This window comes from Danio rerio, chromosome 12 (genome assembly GCF_052040795.2).
Source record: "Danio rerio strain M-AB ecotype USA chromosome 12, GRCz13ab, whole genome shotgun sequence".
NCBI classification, from domain to species: Eukaryota; Metazoa; Chordata; class Actinopteri; order Cypriniformes; family Danionidae; genus Danio; species Danio rerio.
Genome location: NC_141032.1, coordinates 20,637,822 through 20,656,488, shown reverse-complemented (window position 1 = coordinate 20,656,488; position 18,667 = coordinate 20,637,822). Strand labels below are relative to the sequence as shown.

At 33.4% G+C, this 18,667-nt stretch overlaps 1 protein-coding gene across 1 annotated transcript; it reads right to left on the bottom strand.

Annotated features, from left to right (window-relative positions):
• Window positions 1-13,880: 13,880 nt before the first annotated feature.
• Window positions 13,881-18,221, bottom strand: foxl3 (forkhead box L3). The gene is given in 3 exon segments (NM_001195126.2): window positions 13,881-14,534; window positions 16,545-16,713; window positions 18,006-18,221. Coding segments are annotated over 3 exon segments (663 nt in total). The 5' UTR covers window positions 18,116-18,221; the 3' UTR covers window positions 13,881-14,150.
• Between the last annotated feature and the right edge of the window lie 446 nt (window positions 18,222-18,667).

Here is an 18,667-nt window from a genome sequence, read left to right as displayed (position 1 = left end):
GTTTTTTTTTTTCCAGAGCTGAACGTTTGCAAATGTAATGATGTAAAAGTACATGTAATATACAGTTGGTCACAATTATTAGCCCCCGTTTATTTTTTTTTTCTCCCAATTTCTGTTTAACGGAGAGAAGATTTTTTTTATCACATTTCTTAACATAATAGTTTTAATAACTCATTTCTAATAACTGATTTATTTTATCTTTGCCATGATGACAGTAAATAATATTTTACTACATATTTTTTAAGATACTTCCATGTAGCTTAAAGGGACATTTAAAGGTGCAACTAGGTTAATCAGGTTAACTAGACAGATTAGGGTAATTAGGCAAGTTATTTGTATAAAGATATATCTTAAAAATATAAATATCTTAGAGGGGCTAATTATTTTGACCTTAAAATGTTTAACTGCTTTTATTCTAGCCAAATAAAACAAATAAGACTTCTCCAGAAGAAAAAAATATTATCAGACACAATGTGAAAATGTCCTTGTTCTGTTAAACATAATTTGGGAAATATTTAAAAAAGAAAAAAAAAAATCAAAGGGGGGCTGATAATTCTGACTTCAGCTGTACATGTTCATCCATGAGTTTGAGTATGAAAAGTCACAGGTTGATGTTTCTCAAACACTCCACTCATCTGAATGAATCAAATAGCTAAATGATTCCGCAAGGCTGCTCCTTCACACACACAACTGTTTGCCTTGTTGAATGAATGGACACTTTGATCGAATCAATTGAATAACAGATTAATCTCAACCATTGACACAATGACTTGTTTCTGCAACCTGTTTCTGTTAGTTAAAAGTAGTATACCGTTTAAAACTAATAATTTAATATTTACATATTTGTTTTAACATTTCTGTTACTAATTGTTGTTTAACTTAAGGGTAAACTTTGTAATCCACTAACAGAATTTATCATTGCAATATTTTGTTCCTATCCTTAGGACGCTAACCTCAAACCAGATACCACATGGCATGTCTAAAACTGAATTTTGTGTATTAATATTATATTTACATTATATTTACATTCATATATATATATATATATATATATATATATATATATATATATATATATATATATATATATATATGTATATGTGTGTGTGTGTGTATGTATATGTATATATATATATGTATATATATATATATATATATATATATATATATATATATATATATATATATATATATATATATATATATATATACACGCTAAGTTCCAGTAAATTTTAATTGTGCAAATGCTCTGATGCGACATCTGATCTGCATTACACACTACAGTATGTTCAACTGCAAAGGTGGATTTTGTCGATAATTTCGTTTGTTTGGTTGTAGCACTACAGTGTTTTTATTCTGATTAAATTTATTCATTTAATTTAATAATCTGACAAGAGGACACTGATATAACAATATGTTGAATATAGAAAATACAGTTTATCTTGGCTTTATCACTGTATTTTTTGTTGTTGTTAATCTTCAACTTCATTATATGACCACTAAAGTGTAACCAAGGTCATTTTATCATATTTGGGGCCAAAACATTATCTTAACCCCAGGATCAAGTCCTGATCCCAAAGTACCAATGCGCTTCATGTTTCTTAAAAAAACAAACATTTTTTTCCTAATTGCTTTCAATTGATGGTAGGAAAAAATAGAATAATATTTGAGACAGTAATCATACTGAAAAAAATATGCTTTGCCATCACGGGAGTAAATTCCTTTTTTAAATTATTATTATTATTATTCATTCAATTATTTTCTTTTCGGCTTAGTCCCTTTTAATATAATAACAACAGCAATAATAATAATAATAATAATAATAATAATAATAATAATTATTATTATTATTATTATTACTACTATTATTTAAAATAGTTTTAAAAATCCTCTTATTCTGTTGAACTTTAATTTGTTCAAATGAATGCAGCCACTGTAACTGTATAAGCGTAAAGAAGACAAATATATTTCCAAAACCTTAATGACCCCAAACTTTTTTTTTCTTTCAAACACATACTGTAAATGATCTACAACCAATCTGTAAAAGGCTTAAGGAGAAGTTTGCTGAATTCATTTCAGGGGAAGGAATAAAACACCTGAACCAAAGAACCTGCTGTAGACTGACTATTGTAGAATTGAGAAAAAAAAATGTATATAAAGCGTAGATGCAACTATGAAAGTAAATATTTTATCAGCAAGGACCATTAAATATCTTTAAAAAAAATCTGTCTATTTATCATAACTGCCATTTAAAAAGATACTTAATTATTATTAATAACATCAAAGCAAGTGAAGAGGGAATATTGTTTCCCGTAAACCCTTGAAGTCAGAATCTTCTGTGCATGTCGACAAATTTGACAACAATTTAGAGGAAATGATGCAAGCACCAATGAGAATCAGGCTCGCATGAAACATTCCTGACTAAGAGTTCTGATGAAAACATCTTGTGTTGGAAAGGCTTTAGTAAACACTTGTAACAAGTGCAAAGTCATTTTCATCAAGGGCCTAATGGAAATGAATTACTTTCTTATCTTAGCCAAAAAACTAAACTTTTTCCCTGCTTATGCTCTGTAATGAATTTGATGACCTCAGTGGCTAATTACTACAACTGTCTTTTAAGTCTAAATGTTTATATGTAATATAAAAATATCATTTCAAGAGTTCACACTTGCTGTTGATTGATTATAAAGCATGTTTGGCATGCTGTCCTGGGAGAGAGCCCTGAGCTCATAAGATCCTCAAGCTTGGGGCTCCCTCCCGTTTGCAAGGCGAGAGGGGAGTTTTAGCTCAGGTAGATCTCAAGAACTCCCCTGCTATAGTAGCTAATGAACAGATAGTGATTGCTCTTATGAGATAACTACTTACTAGGAGCATGTTTTTGGTGCCGATTTGCATTAGTCAGTTAACTTAAGTTGCATGTTTTGGATGGTGGGAGGAAACCGGGGAACCTGGGGGAAAATCACATGAGCACGGGGAGAACGTGTTAACTCCACACAGAAACGTTGACTGGCTTGGTAAGGACTAAAACCAGTGAAGTTCTTGCTGTGAGGCAACAGTGCTAACCACTGGGCTACCGTGCCACCCATCAAGGAAAGGAGGAGGAGTAGGGGTGGAAGGGGGGTTTCTTCAAAACGAAGATGGCTGTTATATGGAACTTAGGGTATTAATAGTGGTTTAGGAATCGTCTGATTGGTGAATAATGAATTGGATGATGCGGGACTGGCTGCAAGCAATCAGAAACATGTGATCCTCTTGAAATTAGTTTATAAATAAACTTCACGAATGGGGACTACAACAATTTCAAGGCCTGTTTACAGTATGGTCTAATGTGAATCAATAATGTGAGTTAATTATGTTAGGAATAGTTGATGACAGAGTGTTAAAATAAGCTGCGGTCACACTTGAGTTTTTCCCCACAGACCTCCATTCATACGCAAGTGAATGTGTCAGACCGGAAACACAGGGTCATACGTTAGGTTTGCAGGTCGCTGCGGTGCAAAGTTCAAGCTTGGTGAACTCTGACCTACGAAATCGCATCACTTGACTGTGTGAGACCAATCGAGGATCAAAACACGACATCTCTTTAATGTCTAATAATCTTGTTTAATCCCGCCCCTTTTCGGGTGTTTCATTCCTTAGGGGTAAATTTTGAAGCCCTTCCCCTTCACACTTTCAAGTTGTTTCAAGAGCCAAGGGGAAGGGGTAGGGGTACAAAAATAAAATTGGGATTGTGTGAGGACAGCAGTCTCAGCAGAGAAACCCAGACTTCCCTTTTCCTAGACATTTCCTCCAGTAACTCTTGAGAACCCAATACATTTCCCGGTAAGTCGAGAGACATAATCCTCCTGGTGGGACAAACCCAGAAAACCTCTCCATGTAGGCATTGAGGAGGCATCCATGCTAAATCAACTCGTTTCTTCTCTCGATGTGGAGGAGCAGTAGCTCTACTGCGAGTTCCTTCTAGGAGTCTCTGAGGGTTCGTCCTGTCAATAAGCAAACAAAGCTTATTTCAGCTGCTTGTATCCAAGATCTTGTCCTTTCAGTCATAAGCTCATGACCATGGGAGAGAGTAGGACCATAAATTAACCAGTAAATTGAGAGCTTTGCTTTTCAGCTCAGCTTCTTCACCACAACAGACCGGTACACTGACTGCACTACTGCATCTCTCCATTTGTCAATCTCGTGTTCTGTCCTTCCCTCACTCATGAGCAAAACTTCAAGATACTTACACTCCACCTAGGGTAAGGACTATCCTACAACCAGGAGATGTCAAACCACCTTTTTCCAACAGAGAACCATAATCTCGGACGGTCCAGATTCTCATCCCTGCCGTGTCAGCAAACCTTACCCGTGAACACTAAAGGTCCAGATCGGATAAAGCCAACAGGACAAATCATTTACAAATGGCAGAGAGGAAATCCCAATGTTCCCGAACTAAACTGCCTCCGGCCCAAGGCTACACCTAAAAAGTCTCTCTATAAAAACAATATACAGATTCAAAGACAAAGGTCAGAGTTCAACATGAACCAGGGAACAAGTCTGACTTATTGCCTACAATGTGAGGCAAACTCCTGATTTGGTCATAGGGAGAGCACTTAAAAGAGCACACCATAGCCCATGCTGTCAGAGCACTACCACAAAATGCCACAAGATGCATGATCAGATGCCTTCTCCAAGTCCACAATGCACATGTGAACTGGACAGGTGAACCCCCATGAACCCTCAAGCACCCTAGAGATGGTATAGAGCTGGTCCAGTGTTTCATGACCTGGGCAAAAAACATATTGTTCTTCCTGAATTCTACTCTCACCAGATTTTCCTCTCTAGTACCCTGGCATATACATTTCCAGGCAGGTTGGTGAGTGTGATGTAGTTGTAACACACCTTTCTTTGGTGGTCACATTTTTCCTTCTCCCTCCCATATCTCTCCTGGCTGGCTCCTCTTGTCACATCTTATTCTTTCTCTGAAGCTCTCCTTGCCCTGTTCTCCAAACAATAAGGAATTATTGAATACAATTGACACCTTCTTCTTGGTGAGAAGTCTGGGTTTGGGGGAACCCAACTGTCCTGCAGAATCGTTTGCTGCTGGATACTGAATAGCTGGGTGGGAGAAGTGGCACGTTGTGTGCCTGGCTCTGACCCTGGGGGTTTTTGAAGATATCTATTTATTCAGAACTTTGAGAACAGGGTTTTTGCTGATGGACTTAGGTGGGGCCCTGTCATATCAATGATTGGTAAAAGTGGTCAGTGTGGCTCAAAACCCCACCAATCTGGCCTCCTGGATTGAAACGGTGGTGAGCAGAGTTGTTAGCACTCTCACTGTGGTTATGGACTGCAAATTGTAAAACATCAGGGAGAAACTAGCAGCTTTGCAACAAGATTTGGACAGACCTAGAGACCAGTGACGGACTTTAGATATCTGCAAAATTGACAGATATTGACTCAAATTTGGGAACCTTTTTCTCTTTTGGCTTCCCTGTGACACTCCTGCCATACAACCTCGGCTGGAAACAATTACCCCCAGAGAACAAGAAAATGAGACGCACTTCCTGCTCCCTGTTCCAAGGACACCTGTTGAGACTCTACAGGCTTGCACAAACGTACACAGCCAGAGATAGACAATAACTACCTCCCACATCCCATGCCTTCGTAGGCTTATCATCCACATCTCATCTCATCCACATCCACTGCCTTGCCACTGTCAGTTCCTGCATTCGCCATTGTGGTTTATCAGTGGGATTTAGGAGATCCTCAAAGTACTCCTTCCTTACACTGTCCGACAACATCCCCAGTTGAGGTCAACAGCTCCCCAATTCCACTACAAAGTCTTGGTGAAGAGCTGCTTCCTCTTTCCAAAGTTACTGACAGTATAGTGGACATACTTTTGCATGTTCTCCTCTAACTCTTCCCAGAATTTTTTTTTTCTTCTGCAATAGACTGGGCTGCAGACGCTTGGCCTGTTGGGACCCATCAGCTTCCTCGGGAAATCCCGCAAGCCACAAATACTGTATGTATATAATTAATTACACATTTATTTACTTATTTATTTTATAAATTTTTTTTTTTTGCTAATTTTCTTTATTTTTTCACCAAATTTTTATTAAGTTATAATTAGTATAAGCGTAGTATAACTATTGGTATATTATTAATATAATTCTTATATTTACTATGATATATTTTTACTCTTATTTACTTAATTTATTTTTATACTATTTGTTTTATATATTATATATTTTATTTTTTAATTTGTCTTATTTACCTTTCCTTTTTAAAAAAATATGGAAACTCGAATCCCTTTTTAAAATATATTTGTATTTATTATTTTTTGTTTTTATTATACGAATATGCTATAATTATTACATTAGATTGTTATTATTATTTTTTATAAGATTATTATTATTAGTTCGAGCTTCAGCCTTCTGACAGCAAAATAAATAAATATATATAGATATAGCTCTCCTGAGGTTTTGAAATGGAATTTTGCGGATTGCTTTGTGAGATATTTGGAGCTGTGATTTCATATTAAATATTTTTGAACAGTATTTCTGCTAATAATAAATAAATTAAAGTAAAAAGAAATTTAAATAACATATTGAAATATTTCTGTGTTATAAAGAAGGTAGATGGTATTTATCTTTCATTTTTACAGATTACAGTTTAAGGTATGTATATATACCTTAACCATGTTTGTCAATCCAAACTGCACCATCTTTATTGTTTAAAACCTCCATTACCTGCAGTTATTTAAAGCGCTCTCTTTAGCTTCACAAGCATACATTCACATCCAGCACTTACTCATTCAATTGAGTTATTCAATGAATGCCAAATCCTTAACATGCACTAAAAATCACACCTTAAGGAAATCATGATTGCTAATCAGGGACTTATTATTGCATTATTAGATTGCTTTTTCCCTCTTTAAGACGTATTTCTTAAAGGCTTCATCGCTATCTTGCTCCTCCAATAATTTCCTGGCCGAAATCCAATTTTAAAACAGGGGGAAAGGCAATGAAAGCTAAACATTTTGAGTAAATTAGCTGTTTATGTTTATTATATGGGTGCTATTATCGTTGCACATCGCTGATTTCCCAATTTCCTCATTCAGCGCTGTTTACTTAGCCTTAAGCCTCTCATTTCACCTCGCTGACAGTGCTTCAGCAAAATGCAATAAATATATGCACAAAAAGAGGCTCTATTTACAAATACCAAATGGAGAAATACAGTTTTTACCTTGGGATTTGCACAACAACAGACAGGCCGAGCGAACAACAGTCACAATATTTCTCAACCAGAAGAGACAGTTAATCAACCAAGTAGTTTTAATTAAAATGTGAAACAAAAATGGGATTTTAATCCGAAAATGGGATTTTAAAACGTAAAAGTTATTATATACTATCCTTCATTTGTTCCAAACCGGGCTGAGTTTCCTCTGATGAACATAAAAGAAGATATTTTGATTAATGTTGGAAATTGGTAGCCATTGACTTTCACAGTATTTTTTTTAAATACGGAAATTCTATACAATGATTACAGGTTTTCAACGTTCTTCAAAATATCTACTTTTGTGTTTGACACAGTAACCTAAAGTAGCCTAAATAGTGAGTAAATGCTTCTTTTTGGGTGTACTTTAATATAGTTCTGTAGAAATATCTGTTAATTAACTGGTTCTGTATTTCATGATTCACAGACTTTTTTCAGTTTATTTATTATTTATTTTTTCAGTTTATTTATTCTGCCAATTTATTAGGTACACCTGTCCAATTCCTTGTTAACGCAAATTTCTAATCAGCCAATCACATGGCAGCAACTCAATGCATTTAGGCATGCAGGCATGGCCAAGACAATCTGCTGCAGTTCAAACGAGCATGGACAAGAAAAGATTGTAAAAACGTTGCCTGGTCTGATGAGTCTCAATTTCTGCTGAGACATTCGTATGGTAGGGTCAGAATTTAGCATCAACAACATGGAAGCATGGATCTACTGTATCAATGATTCAGGCTGGTGGTGATGGTGTAATGGTGTGGGGAATATTTCCTTGGCACACTTTGAGCCCATTAGTTTCAATTGAGCATCGCGTCAATGCCACAGCCTACCTGAGTATTGTTCCTGACCATTTTCATCGCTTTATGACCACAGTGTACCCAACTTCTGATGGTTACTTCCAGCAGGATTACGTGACATGTCATAAAGCGAGATTCATCTCAGACTGATTTCTTTAACATGACAATGAGTTCACTGTACTCAAATGGCCCCCACAGTCACCAGATCTCAATCCAATAGAGCACCTTTGGGATGTGGTGGACCGGGAGATTCACATCACAGATGTGCAGCTGACAAATCTGCAGCAACTGTGTGATGCTATCATGTCAATATAGAGCAAAATCTCTGAGGAATATTTCCAGTACGGTTGAATCTGTCACTGAGGATTAATGCAGTTCTGAAGGCCAAACGGGGTCCAACCAGGTACTAGTAAGGTTTACCTAATAAAGTGGCTGACAATTGTATGTTATGAATTGTAAAATGGGACATTTTAGTAGTTCAAAACAATATTTTGTATGAGCAACAATATAGAGAAAATTAAGTCTGTAAAAACACAGAAATAACAGGTTTTGTAATGTAATTCACAACACCAACGCAGGCAATGTATCATAAAATACTTTAAGGGGCAACATGGTGGCGCAGTGGTTAGCATTGTCCTCTCACAGCAAGAAGGTTGCTGGTTTGAGTCTTGGCTGGGTCAGTTGGCATTTCTGTATGAAGTTTGCATGTTCTCCCCGTGTTCCTGTGGGTTTCCTCCGGGGGCTCCGGTTTCCCCCACAGTCCAAATACTTGCGCTATAGGTGAATTGAATAAACTAAATTGGCTGTAGTGTATGTGTGTGAATGTGAGAGTGTATGGGTGTTTCCCAGTACTGGGTTGCAGCTAAGGGCATTCGCTGTGTGTAACATATGCTGGATAAGCTGCCAGTTTATTCCGCTGTGGCAACCCCTGATTAGTAAAGGTACCAAGCCAAAGGAAATTAAATAAGTAAATGAAAATAATTTACAGATTTTCTTTCACAGTCTAATTACTGCATTTACTAACATGATTTACAGTATTATACAGCATTTATTACCTACATTAAAAATTATATTATTAAAAATCAAAATGTGTGCTTGCTAACATTATTAATGCATTGTGAGTCAACAAGAAGGAGCAGTGACTATTTTCATTACGCAACATAAAAAAAAGAATAAACATAGTCATAAATGTCTTATTTTAAAATAAACTATTGTAATCTGAACGGCAAGGTAAAGCAAAGCTGTGTTTTTGGTTATATCTCAGGCCCTTTAAGATCAAGCCTGGAAGCACTTTATGCTAAGTTAATTTACCCAAATATATCCACACCAGAGCGCACAACATCAACGGCGCTGTTAATAGAAACCTGCTGATCCATAACAGTTTTACAGTTAGATGTTCACTGGGGGCAGTGCAATATTTACCTTAATATCAGTGATCGATCAGAGGATTTGCAAGCCGGCATAAGGCGTTTAATTATAATTGCGTCAGGATCGGTGTTGTAGTGGCAGCAGGATTTGAATAAGGTCACATCTCCGGCTAACCTTGCAAGTGTAATGCTATATTAAATGCCACTCATGTTAAGTGTGTTGAAACCCTTTCTGATGCAGTCACTCCGTAATATAAAGGTTAAATTGAAAAATGTCCCCTCCTGAGCACAAAGCAAGCCATGATTGATACACCTTAGAAGGAAAATAAATGTTAACAGGCTTCTGCTGTAAACCGGCTGCTTTATGACTGATATGTATTCTAATGGAGTGCTCGGATCACATTTAGTCAGACTTCATGGAAATGGAAAAGGTCAGGCAGAGAGATTAGGGAGATTTGGAGAAGGTTAGACTGCACTTGTCTGACACTTTGTTAATATTCAGTTATGTCTATTCAAATATGCCAATGCACTTCTATGCCATTAATAACACTTTTCTGGACATGTGAAACAGACTTTTTACTGGTGTGAGTGTGAATGTGGGCGTGTATATAGTGTTTCATTTTAATTTGAAGATATGTATATGATAATATATACAATCAATTAGTTAGTTAGTTAAAAAATCTTTAATTTTATTTATTAAGAAATGGGATTTTTTGGAAGTTCATTCTGCTGTGGCGACCCCTGATTAATAAAAGGCCTAAGCTAAAAAGAAAATGATTGAATGGAAAAACTTTAATTAAATGATTTAAATGTAATATGATTTAATTAAGCTAAACTGTTTTTATTTCATTTAATAAACTGTTCTTCTATCTATCTATCTATCTATCTATCTATCTATCTATCTATCTATCTATCTATCTATCTATCTATCTATCTATCTATCTATCTATCTATCTATCTATCTATCTATCTATCTATCTATCTATCTATCTATCTATCTATCTATCTATCTTTATTATAACAAAATACAATATTAATGTATTAATGCAAAAAAAATATTAGTTAAATAAGAAACAATCGCTCTTTGCAGTTCTATTGTTCTTGTTAATTCATTCAATAATTTTTCTTCGGCTTAGTTCCTTATTTATTAGGGGTTACCACAGCGGAATGAACCGGTTATTGTTGTTTGTTTTTATTCCTATTACTTCACTAAAAGCATGTTAAATACAAAACATTTTATGAATTATATAAATTATAATCAGTTTATAAATTTCTTAAAATAGCTAATCTAAAACCAACGTCTTGTTATGGGAGATTTTTCATTACCTTGCATTTTTTTTAAATCATGAAGGTGATCAACAAAGAAAGAAAGAGGCCTTAAGCAATATATATAACATATTTAACACTTTATTAACTTTGAATTGGTGGTCAAAATTAAATGTTGTAGATCCCAGAACTTGTTTAACAGACAAACAGATCAAATTTAAATATAGCCTAATATATAGTTTACCAGGTAGGTTTGATTTTGACTGAGAACCATCGACCAAACCAAAACTAGGACTACTACAGTTGAAATCAGAATTATTAGCCCCCTTTGAATTTTTTTTCTTTTTTAAATATTTCCCAAATGATGTTCAACAGAGCAAGGACATTTTCATAGTCTGTCTGATAATATTTTAACTTCTAGAGAAAGTCTTGTTTGTTTTATTTCAGCTAGAATAATAGATTTTTTAAAAAAACATTTTAAGGTCAAAATTATTAGCCCCTAAGCAATACATTGCTATATAATAACTTTCCTAATTACCCTAACCTGCCTATTTAAACTAATTAACCCAGTTAAGCGTTTAAACGCCACTTTATCTAGAAAAAATATTACTATTATTACTATTACTATTAATTTACTGTCTTCATGGCAGAAATAAAATAAATCAGTTATCAAAGTTAAGTTAATAAAACTAATATGTTTAGAAATGTGTTGAAAAAAATCTCTCCGTTAAACAGAAATTGGGGAAAAAATAAACAGGGGGGGCTAATAATTCAGTGGGTTTAATAATTCTGATTGCAACTGTATAATGCATACAGTATATACAAAGGCTACAACACAATGGGTTTAGCCGAACTATAGCACAGTGCAGCACATCTCGCTTTTCCCCTGAAAAACTGACATTCTCAAATGTTTTCCCAAGTTTAAAGATGCTTCAGAATGAGCAGAGATTAGCGGTTAGCATGAAACAGCCTGGGGAGGAGTGTGAGCCGCAAAGCCGCGGGCAGCATGTGCTCAGTCTATCAGTGATTGATACGGATCACAGACTGTCAAGGGCCAATGATACACATTATAAACAACATATGTAAACAGTGCAGTCGTTCAGCAGTGGTGCAGTAAGCAGGGAAAGAAAGCTGATTACACTCAAGCCTATAGCTATGTTAGCGCATTTGTTTGCAAACACTTCACTAACTACAAAGCCGTGTCCGCGACACCAACACACTTCAGCTGAGCGGCACATTTTACTGGTTAAAGGGGAAAAATGAGGATGAGAGTTGTGTTTGGAAACATTTTACAGTAAGGTTCTATTGGTTAACATTAATCAATGCAGCTATCAATAAATTTGTTTATGTAGTTGTTTCCTCAGTAAGTCCATTATAAGAACACTCTTTACACTTGTAGCTTAGCTTAGCATAGATCAAAGAAGTTTTGGCCTGCTGCAGTCATGGCGGCAATGTTCCTTGATTATTACACCAGAGTGAGAGTATAATCCCTCGTCATATCAACCTAGAAAATTTTACATTTACCAACTTTACATTTTGTCTCTTATTTTGTCTTAGTACACGATGTAACTACAGAAGAGTCAAGCTTTAAATGTGAAAATGATGAATACATTTTGTTTCATTTTTTTTGAGCAAAATGCTATGGTCTAAGCGAGCCATATGCTAAGCTAAGCTAAAAGTGGTCCCACTAACCCGGAGTTTTGCTGAATGGATTAAAAAATGTTAAAACTCAACTCTTTAATAGTAGGCGACTTGTTAAAAGAGCCTTTTCCCAATATTGAAATTTTAACAGATGCATCTTTTGATTTTATAATTAGTGCTAGTAGCAACTGGTTACATGAAACCTTGGTTATGTAATGAGATTCCATTATTATTATTTGTTATTTGACTTTTAATTGTTTACATGATTACAAACCTTTTACATATTGGAAGTTAGGTGTGACTGATTCTCTTTATTTTTTAAGATTCAAATGAGTAATTTAGGTCAGAAGAAATCCAGTAGTAATTGAATTAAAATATTAAATAATGTTATATAATATGACTCAGTATCAGAGCATATTTTGTAAGTTATTGAAGCAATGGTATGCTAAAATGAACATTAACTCGATTAAAAAATGTCTTAGAGGTAGCGCTTAATTTTTTAACCTTAGTTAACAATCATAATCAAATCAATTTAGATCATTTCTTAAACTTTATTATTGCTAGCTAACAAATAAAAAGGTTCATGTTCATGTTTACAGTGCATAAATTTTGATTATAACATATTATAACATAGTGTGTAAAGGTTGATTTTATATATATATATATATATATATATATATATATATATATATATATATATATATATATATATATATATATATATATATATATATATATATAGTTTTACTAATTTTGTTTTTAACAATGTTGTTTTATCATCATTTAATTTTGTTTAACTGCTATTTTAAAAGGTCTAATAAATGTTTTTATTTTAGATTTAACTATTTTCATTTTGTTAATCAAATGGGAATTTTCTTGTGAATTAGGTGAAATAAACAATGTTTTATAAAATAATGTGTATTTGGCATACATGTGTCAGTGTTTGTATATTTTATTATTTACACAAACACACAAACACACACACGAACACAAAACTGCTCTATAAGTGTTCTTTTTTTAGTGTAATGCTAATGTTAACATATAGAACCTCAACATAAAGTATTGTCAGTTTGACAAAAGTCTAACAGTTGAAGTCAGAATTATTAGCCCCCCTTTGATTTTTTTTTCTAAATATTTCACAAATGATGTTTAATACAGCAATAAAATTTTCACAGTATGTCTGATAATATATATATTTTTTTTCTAGAGAAAGTTTTATTTGTTTTATTTCGGCAAGAATAAAAGCATTTTTTAATTTTTATTAACCATTTTTAGGTCAAAATTATTAGCCCCTTTAAGCTATATATTTTCGGATAGTCTACAAACCATCGTTATACAATAACTTGCCTAATTACCCAAACCTGCCTAGGTAACCTATTTAAGCATTTAAATGTCACTTTAAGCTGTATAGAAGTGACTTAAAAAATATCTAGGCAAATACTATTTACTATCATCATGGCAAAGATAAAATAAATCAGTTATTAGAAATGAGTTATTAAAACTATTATGTTTAGAAATGTGTTGAAAAAATCTTCTCTCCGTTAAACAGAAATTGGGGAAAGATAAACAGGGGGGCTAAAAATTCAGGGGGATTAATGAGTCTGACCTCAACCATATATACTTAAACTCTTAAAAAAATAATATCATCATAAGTTACAGTGCTTACTCTTATTCACCAACAGTTGATGAAAGATCTAGTAGCACACAACAAACTGCATGTGCCTACACTGACAAGCCAAATTGCATCATGGGATAAAAGTTTTGCACACTACTGAAGCTCTCAGAGTATTTACTAATCTAAATCCTACGGTTTTGTTTACATGGTCCAGAAGTGTAGATTGAGATGTTGTGGCTCCAAATGGGGAATCGCACTGTTAGGGGCTCTGAATGCTGGCAGGGGGTCCGGTGTGGACAGAATGTAGTCAATGCTAAATTTAATCTCGGTCTCAGGTTTGTTTTGTGCCGCTCTGTGACTAGTGTTCATGAAAGAATCTGAATCTGAGGATCTCACTGCGACGGCCTGATGAGCGTCCATGGATATAAAGGCTTCAGTTGGTTCCTTCAGGCCCATTTTTAAGTTGCGTCTGCGGCGGCGGCGACGAAAGTTGCCATTTTCAAAGAGGTCCAGCATGGACTCACAGCCTGTGGCAAACGTCCAGTAATTACCTTTTCCTTTCTCGTTACCTTCTGTACGCGGAACCTGAGGAAAATACATCACGAGTAGCCGGTTACAACAAACCCCCGAAGATTAAAAAACATTAGAAATAAAGCTCTAACAATTAGAATCATGTTTTTGCAACTGAATGAAGAGCACATTTTGTATGCAAGTTTTAAAATTTAATATAATAGTATTGAAATTTGTTGGTTTAAAAATATATTTTTTGATTATATATAAAAAGAAATTTAATAAAAAAATGTATACCACATTTTCATCAGTACTAAAATTTCTTAGTCTGTTGAGACTCAATTCAAACTCAACTAAGCCACTACATTTTTGATTAGGAACTAATCCTGTGTCCCTCTTTATCACTGCTACATGCTGAGTATACTGGTTCGGTTATTTTAAGGTAAATGTGTTCAAACGTTTGAAAATCTGTTTGTAACTTTACAGTATGTGACTACCGAAGCCATTTTTCTGCAATTAAAGAAACAAAGGGGGGTGTTAAAACAAAAGCAAAATCTAAATTTTTGTGTACAATTGTGCAAAACATCTTAGTTATTAAGATCTGCATCTTAGTATATAAATTGTCACTACCGAAACAGTCACTACCTAAAATTGTGGTGAAGTAGGGACAAAACTGTAGACTTAAAGACAGTATAGCATAACTCTAGATGTACTTATCAGATACTTACTGTCAAACATAAGTCTGATAAATTTGCTTGCAGCATTTGAGGAGCAAAGTGTTTTATTTAATCGCATAATCTTATGAATCTGATTCAGCTTTGCCACACTAAATATGAATTTTACAGAGACTTTACCATCACCACCAAACATATCTTTGTAAAAAATAAAATGTACTGAATTATCAACAAAAATGTTTTGATAGTGTTTCATTTAATTTAATTTCAACCAATGAATCCTTAACTTTTGAAATCTGCATTGTCAACTTTATACATTTTAAAAAGAAGATTTTGATTAAATATAACAAATTTCATACATTTAAATATTGGCAAAAAAAGTATTTGTTACTGATTTACATGTAAAACTTATTTTTAAAAAGAGCAATACTATATTTATAACATTTATGTAAACAAAATCTTAATAGATCAATACAACTTATCTTATTAAATTATTTGTTGTTGTTTCGGTAATGAGTTTATATACAGTCAATCCCAAAAACATTAATGCCCATGACAAATTCTTACTAAAGTTACTTTTATTCAACCATTAAGTTTGTTGTTGTTGATTTTTTTTTTTACAGGAAATGTCACAGGTTTCTCCCAAAAGATGTTAAGATGATGTCCAAGACAAAATATTTCTCAGGTTTTATTTTCATGTGAACAAAAACTTTGTCAGAATTTGCCAGGGATATGATTAATTTCAGGCTTGATATATGAAGAGTTCAGATGTAAAAACCTCTAAATACCATCTAAAATTTTTCTATAAAATTAGCATTTTTATCAGGCACCTGTGTGTAGGTTCAGTAATTTCCCTTTTGTGACAAGGAAACAAGTTGTATTCATGGTCTTTAAAGTGCTAATAACTCAACATAAACAATGGAGGCAGAAAAAACTAGCTACATTTCTGATGAAATTTATGTGTGAAAATTAATGTGTACAATATAATGCATGCCTTAATCTATATGTCACATAATGTATAATAAATTATTCTATGTTGGTTATGTGGTGATAAAATTAGTTAATTCCAATGTCCTTCTCTCTATTTAACTAATAGAATCTTTTTATGAAATGCTATCTGTGTTTGACATTAAACATCTAATTTTGTTGATTTAATCATATGTAACTGTTAAGCCTTCAACATTTATGACGATATTCCTATCAACCTATTTTAAAAGTGAGTGTTATTATGTAACAAATATCCTCAAACTCCTGTTATTAATCCTTTAACAGAGTAGATTTCATGCCTTTTAGTTATATCTCGTTGCACAGTGAACCAAAACAATGTTAAAATTCATCTATTGGAATCTGTTCATGTTCATGTGTTTTTAATGCTTTATGTTTTAGCATACATATGCAGCCTGGATCATACCTTTATGAAGCAGCTGTTGAGAGAGAGGTTATGGCGAATTGAGTTTTGCCAAGCCCTCTGGTTGGATCTGTAATAAGGAAATCTCTTCATGATGAACTCGTAGATTCCCGATAGAGTAACTTTGTTCTCTGGGCTCTGCTGTATAGCCATCGCTATCAGTGCAATGTAGCTAATAGAGAGACAAAAAAGGACGTCAGAGAAGGAAAATGTATGTCCTATATATTACACAATTGATTAGGTAATAAAAATAAATTATGCTTCAAATTGGTTAAAACACTTTTATTAATCATCGCAAAAATTTCCCTATTATATGTCCTTCACTGATCAAGACAACGGCACAAATGCATTTTCATATTTCATTACAAACTACTGTTATTATAATTTTATTGTAATTATTATACAATATTTAATGCATATTTTCACACATAAGGGTCATATTACACAATGTCAAATAATATACCACATAATATATATTGTCACAATAATACAATATAGTACATCAATATATATTAACATAAATATTGATGTATTATAACATGAATACAGTACATTGGAGTGAATACATTATAAGATGCAATAAAACAACATTCTCTATTAAAAATCTCAACCTTTAAAAAGTATGCTATTGAATATCAATAAACATGTTCTTCTAATTATTGTTATTATTATTATATGATTAAAAATATAATATAATAAAATATAATATAATATAATAAATATTATTAACTTTGGATTAATTAAATGTCATAACCCAACATTGTTACTTTGACATATCTAAAAATTAATTTTGAAATATACATATGCTTCCATGACTAGGTGTTGTGTGTATAAAATAACAATAAGCAATTAAATATCAAAATACTAAAAAATGTATATATTATAATAATTTAAAACAACACACATATTTAAGCTTGTTTTGTGATATTCATCTTTTAACTTGAATAAAAGATGTTCTTATTCAATGTGCAATGTTATATAAAAATATTGTTAACAAGTAAAAGCTTATTATTATAAAATATTATCTGTGTTTGACTTTAAAAGTCATATTCATAGTTTTATCAAATTTATACTTAAACTACTCTTATTAATCCTTAAACAATGATACGTGAGCAACCACCAAAATGATTAATTATTTTTTTAACAACAAATATAATTTGATATAACATCATATAGGCTATAAAAACTTTGATAAATTACTTAAAACCTCACTAAACTCTTACACTTCATTTTTGTGACATTTGGTAATACATTTTAAAATATAAATGAAAACCATCACCATAAACAACTTTAAAAGATTTAAATTGCTACAATTATCGCAAAAGGGATAAAATTCCATCACTGTTACTAATAATAATAATATATATTAAAGTTATTTAAAAACAAAAACAAACAATTTAATGTTGGAATCAGCAACAAAAACAAATAGCAATAACAACAACAACAACAACAACAATGAAATACCTGTAAGCTGGTCGACACACTTTCTTTTCTTCATCAGTGCCACATGACGGGTATCCTTCTCCATCATAGTTAAAACAGTTATAAGGATATTGCGAACTGTCAAACATCATCAAACGTCCAGCCTTTATGGTTTATAATAATAACAACACCACCACCAACAACAGCAGCAGCAACAAAAAAAGGCTTTAGCTGGCCAAGACAAATGCAGCAGCTCTCATGAGAAGTGTGTGCGTGCGCGCGCGCGTGTGCATTAAGTGACCGGCTGCTGCTCAGATGCTCATGTAATGGGCGTACATGATGACTGAACTACTGTAAACGGCTGAACCCGGGGCGTCATCAACAATCTACACTCATTCACTCTTTGATTCTGGGTGGTCCGCGATTGGATGTTTTGTTTTCTCCTGTTTCTTTTTATAGTCTCGTCCTCTTAACTATAATTGAACGACGAATGAAAAGAGTAACAAACATGTTACTCGCGTCTTTGGTCTTAACTCTTTCAGGTTGTTTGTGTTCCTCCTCTTTAAAAAAAAGTTGTGGCCCCTTGAATCACATATCTCTCGGCAACAACCCTTGGCTTCTGTAGATGCAAATCTATAATGCGGCGTAATAGCCATAAATTGTGTTTCCGTGACTAAAAAGGGGATGTGTGTTCAAAAGAACAT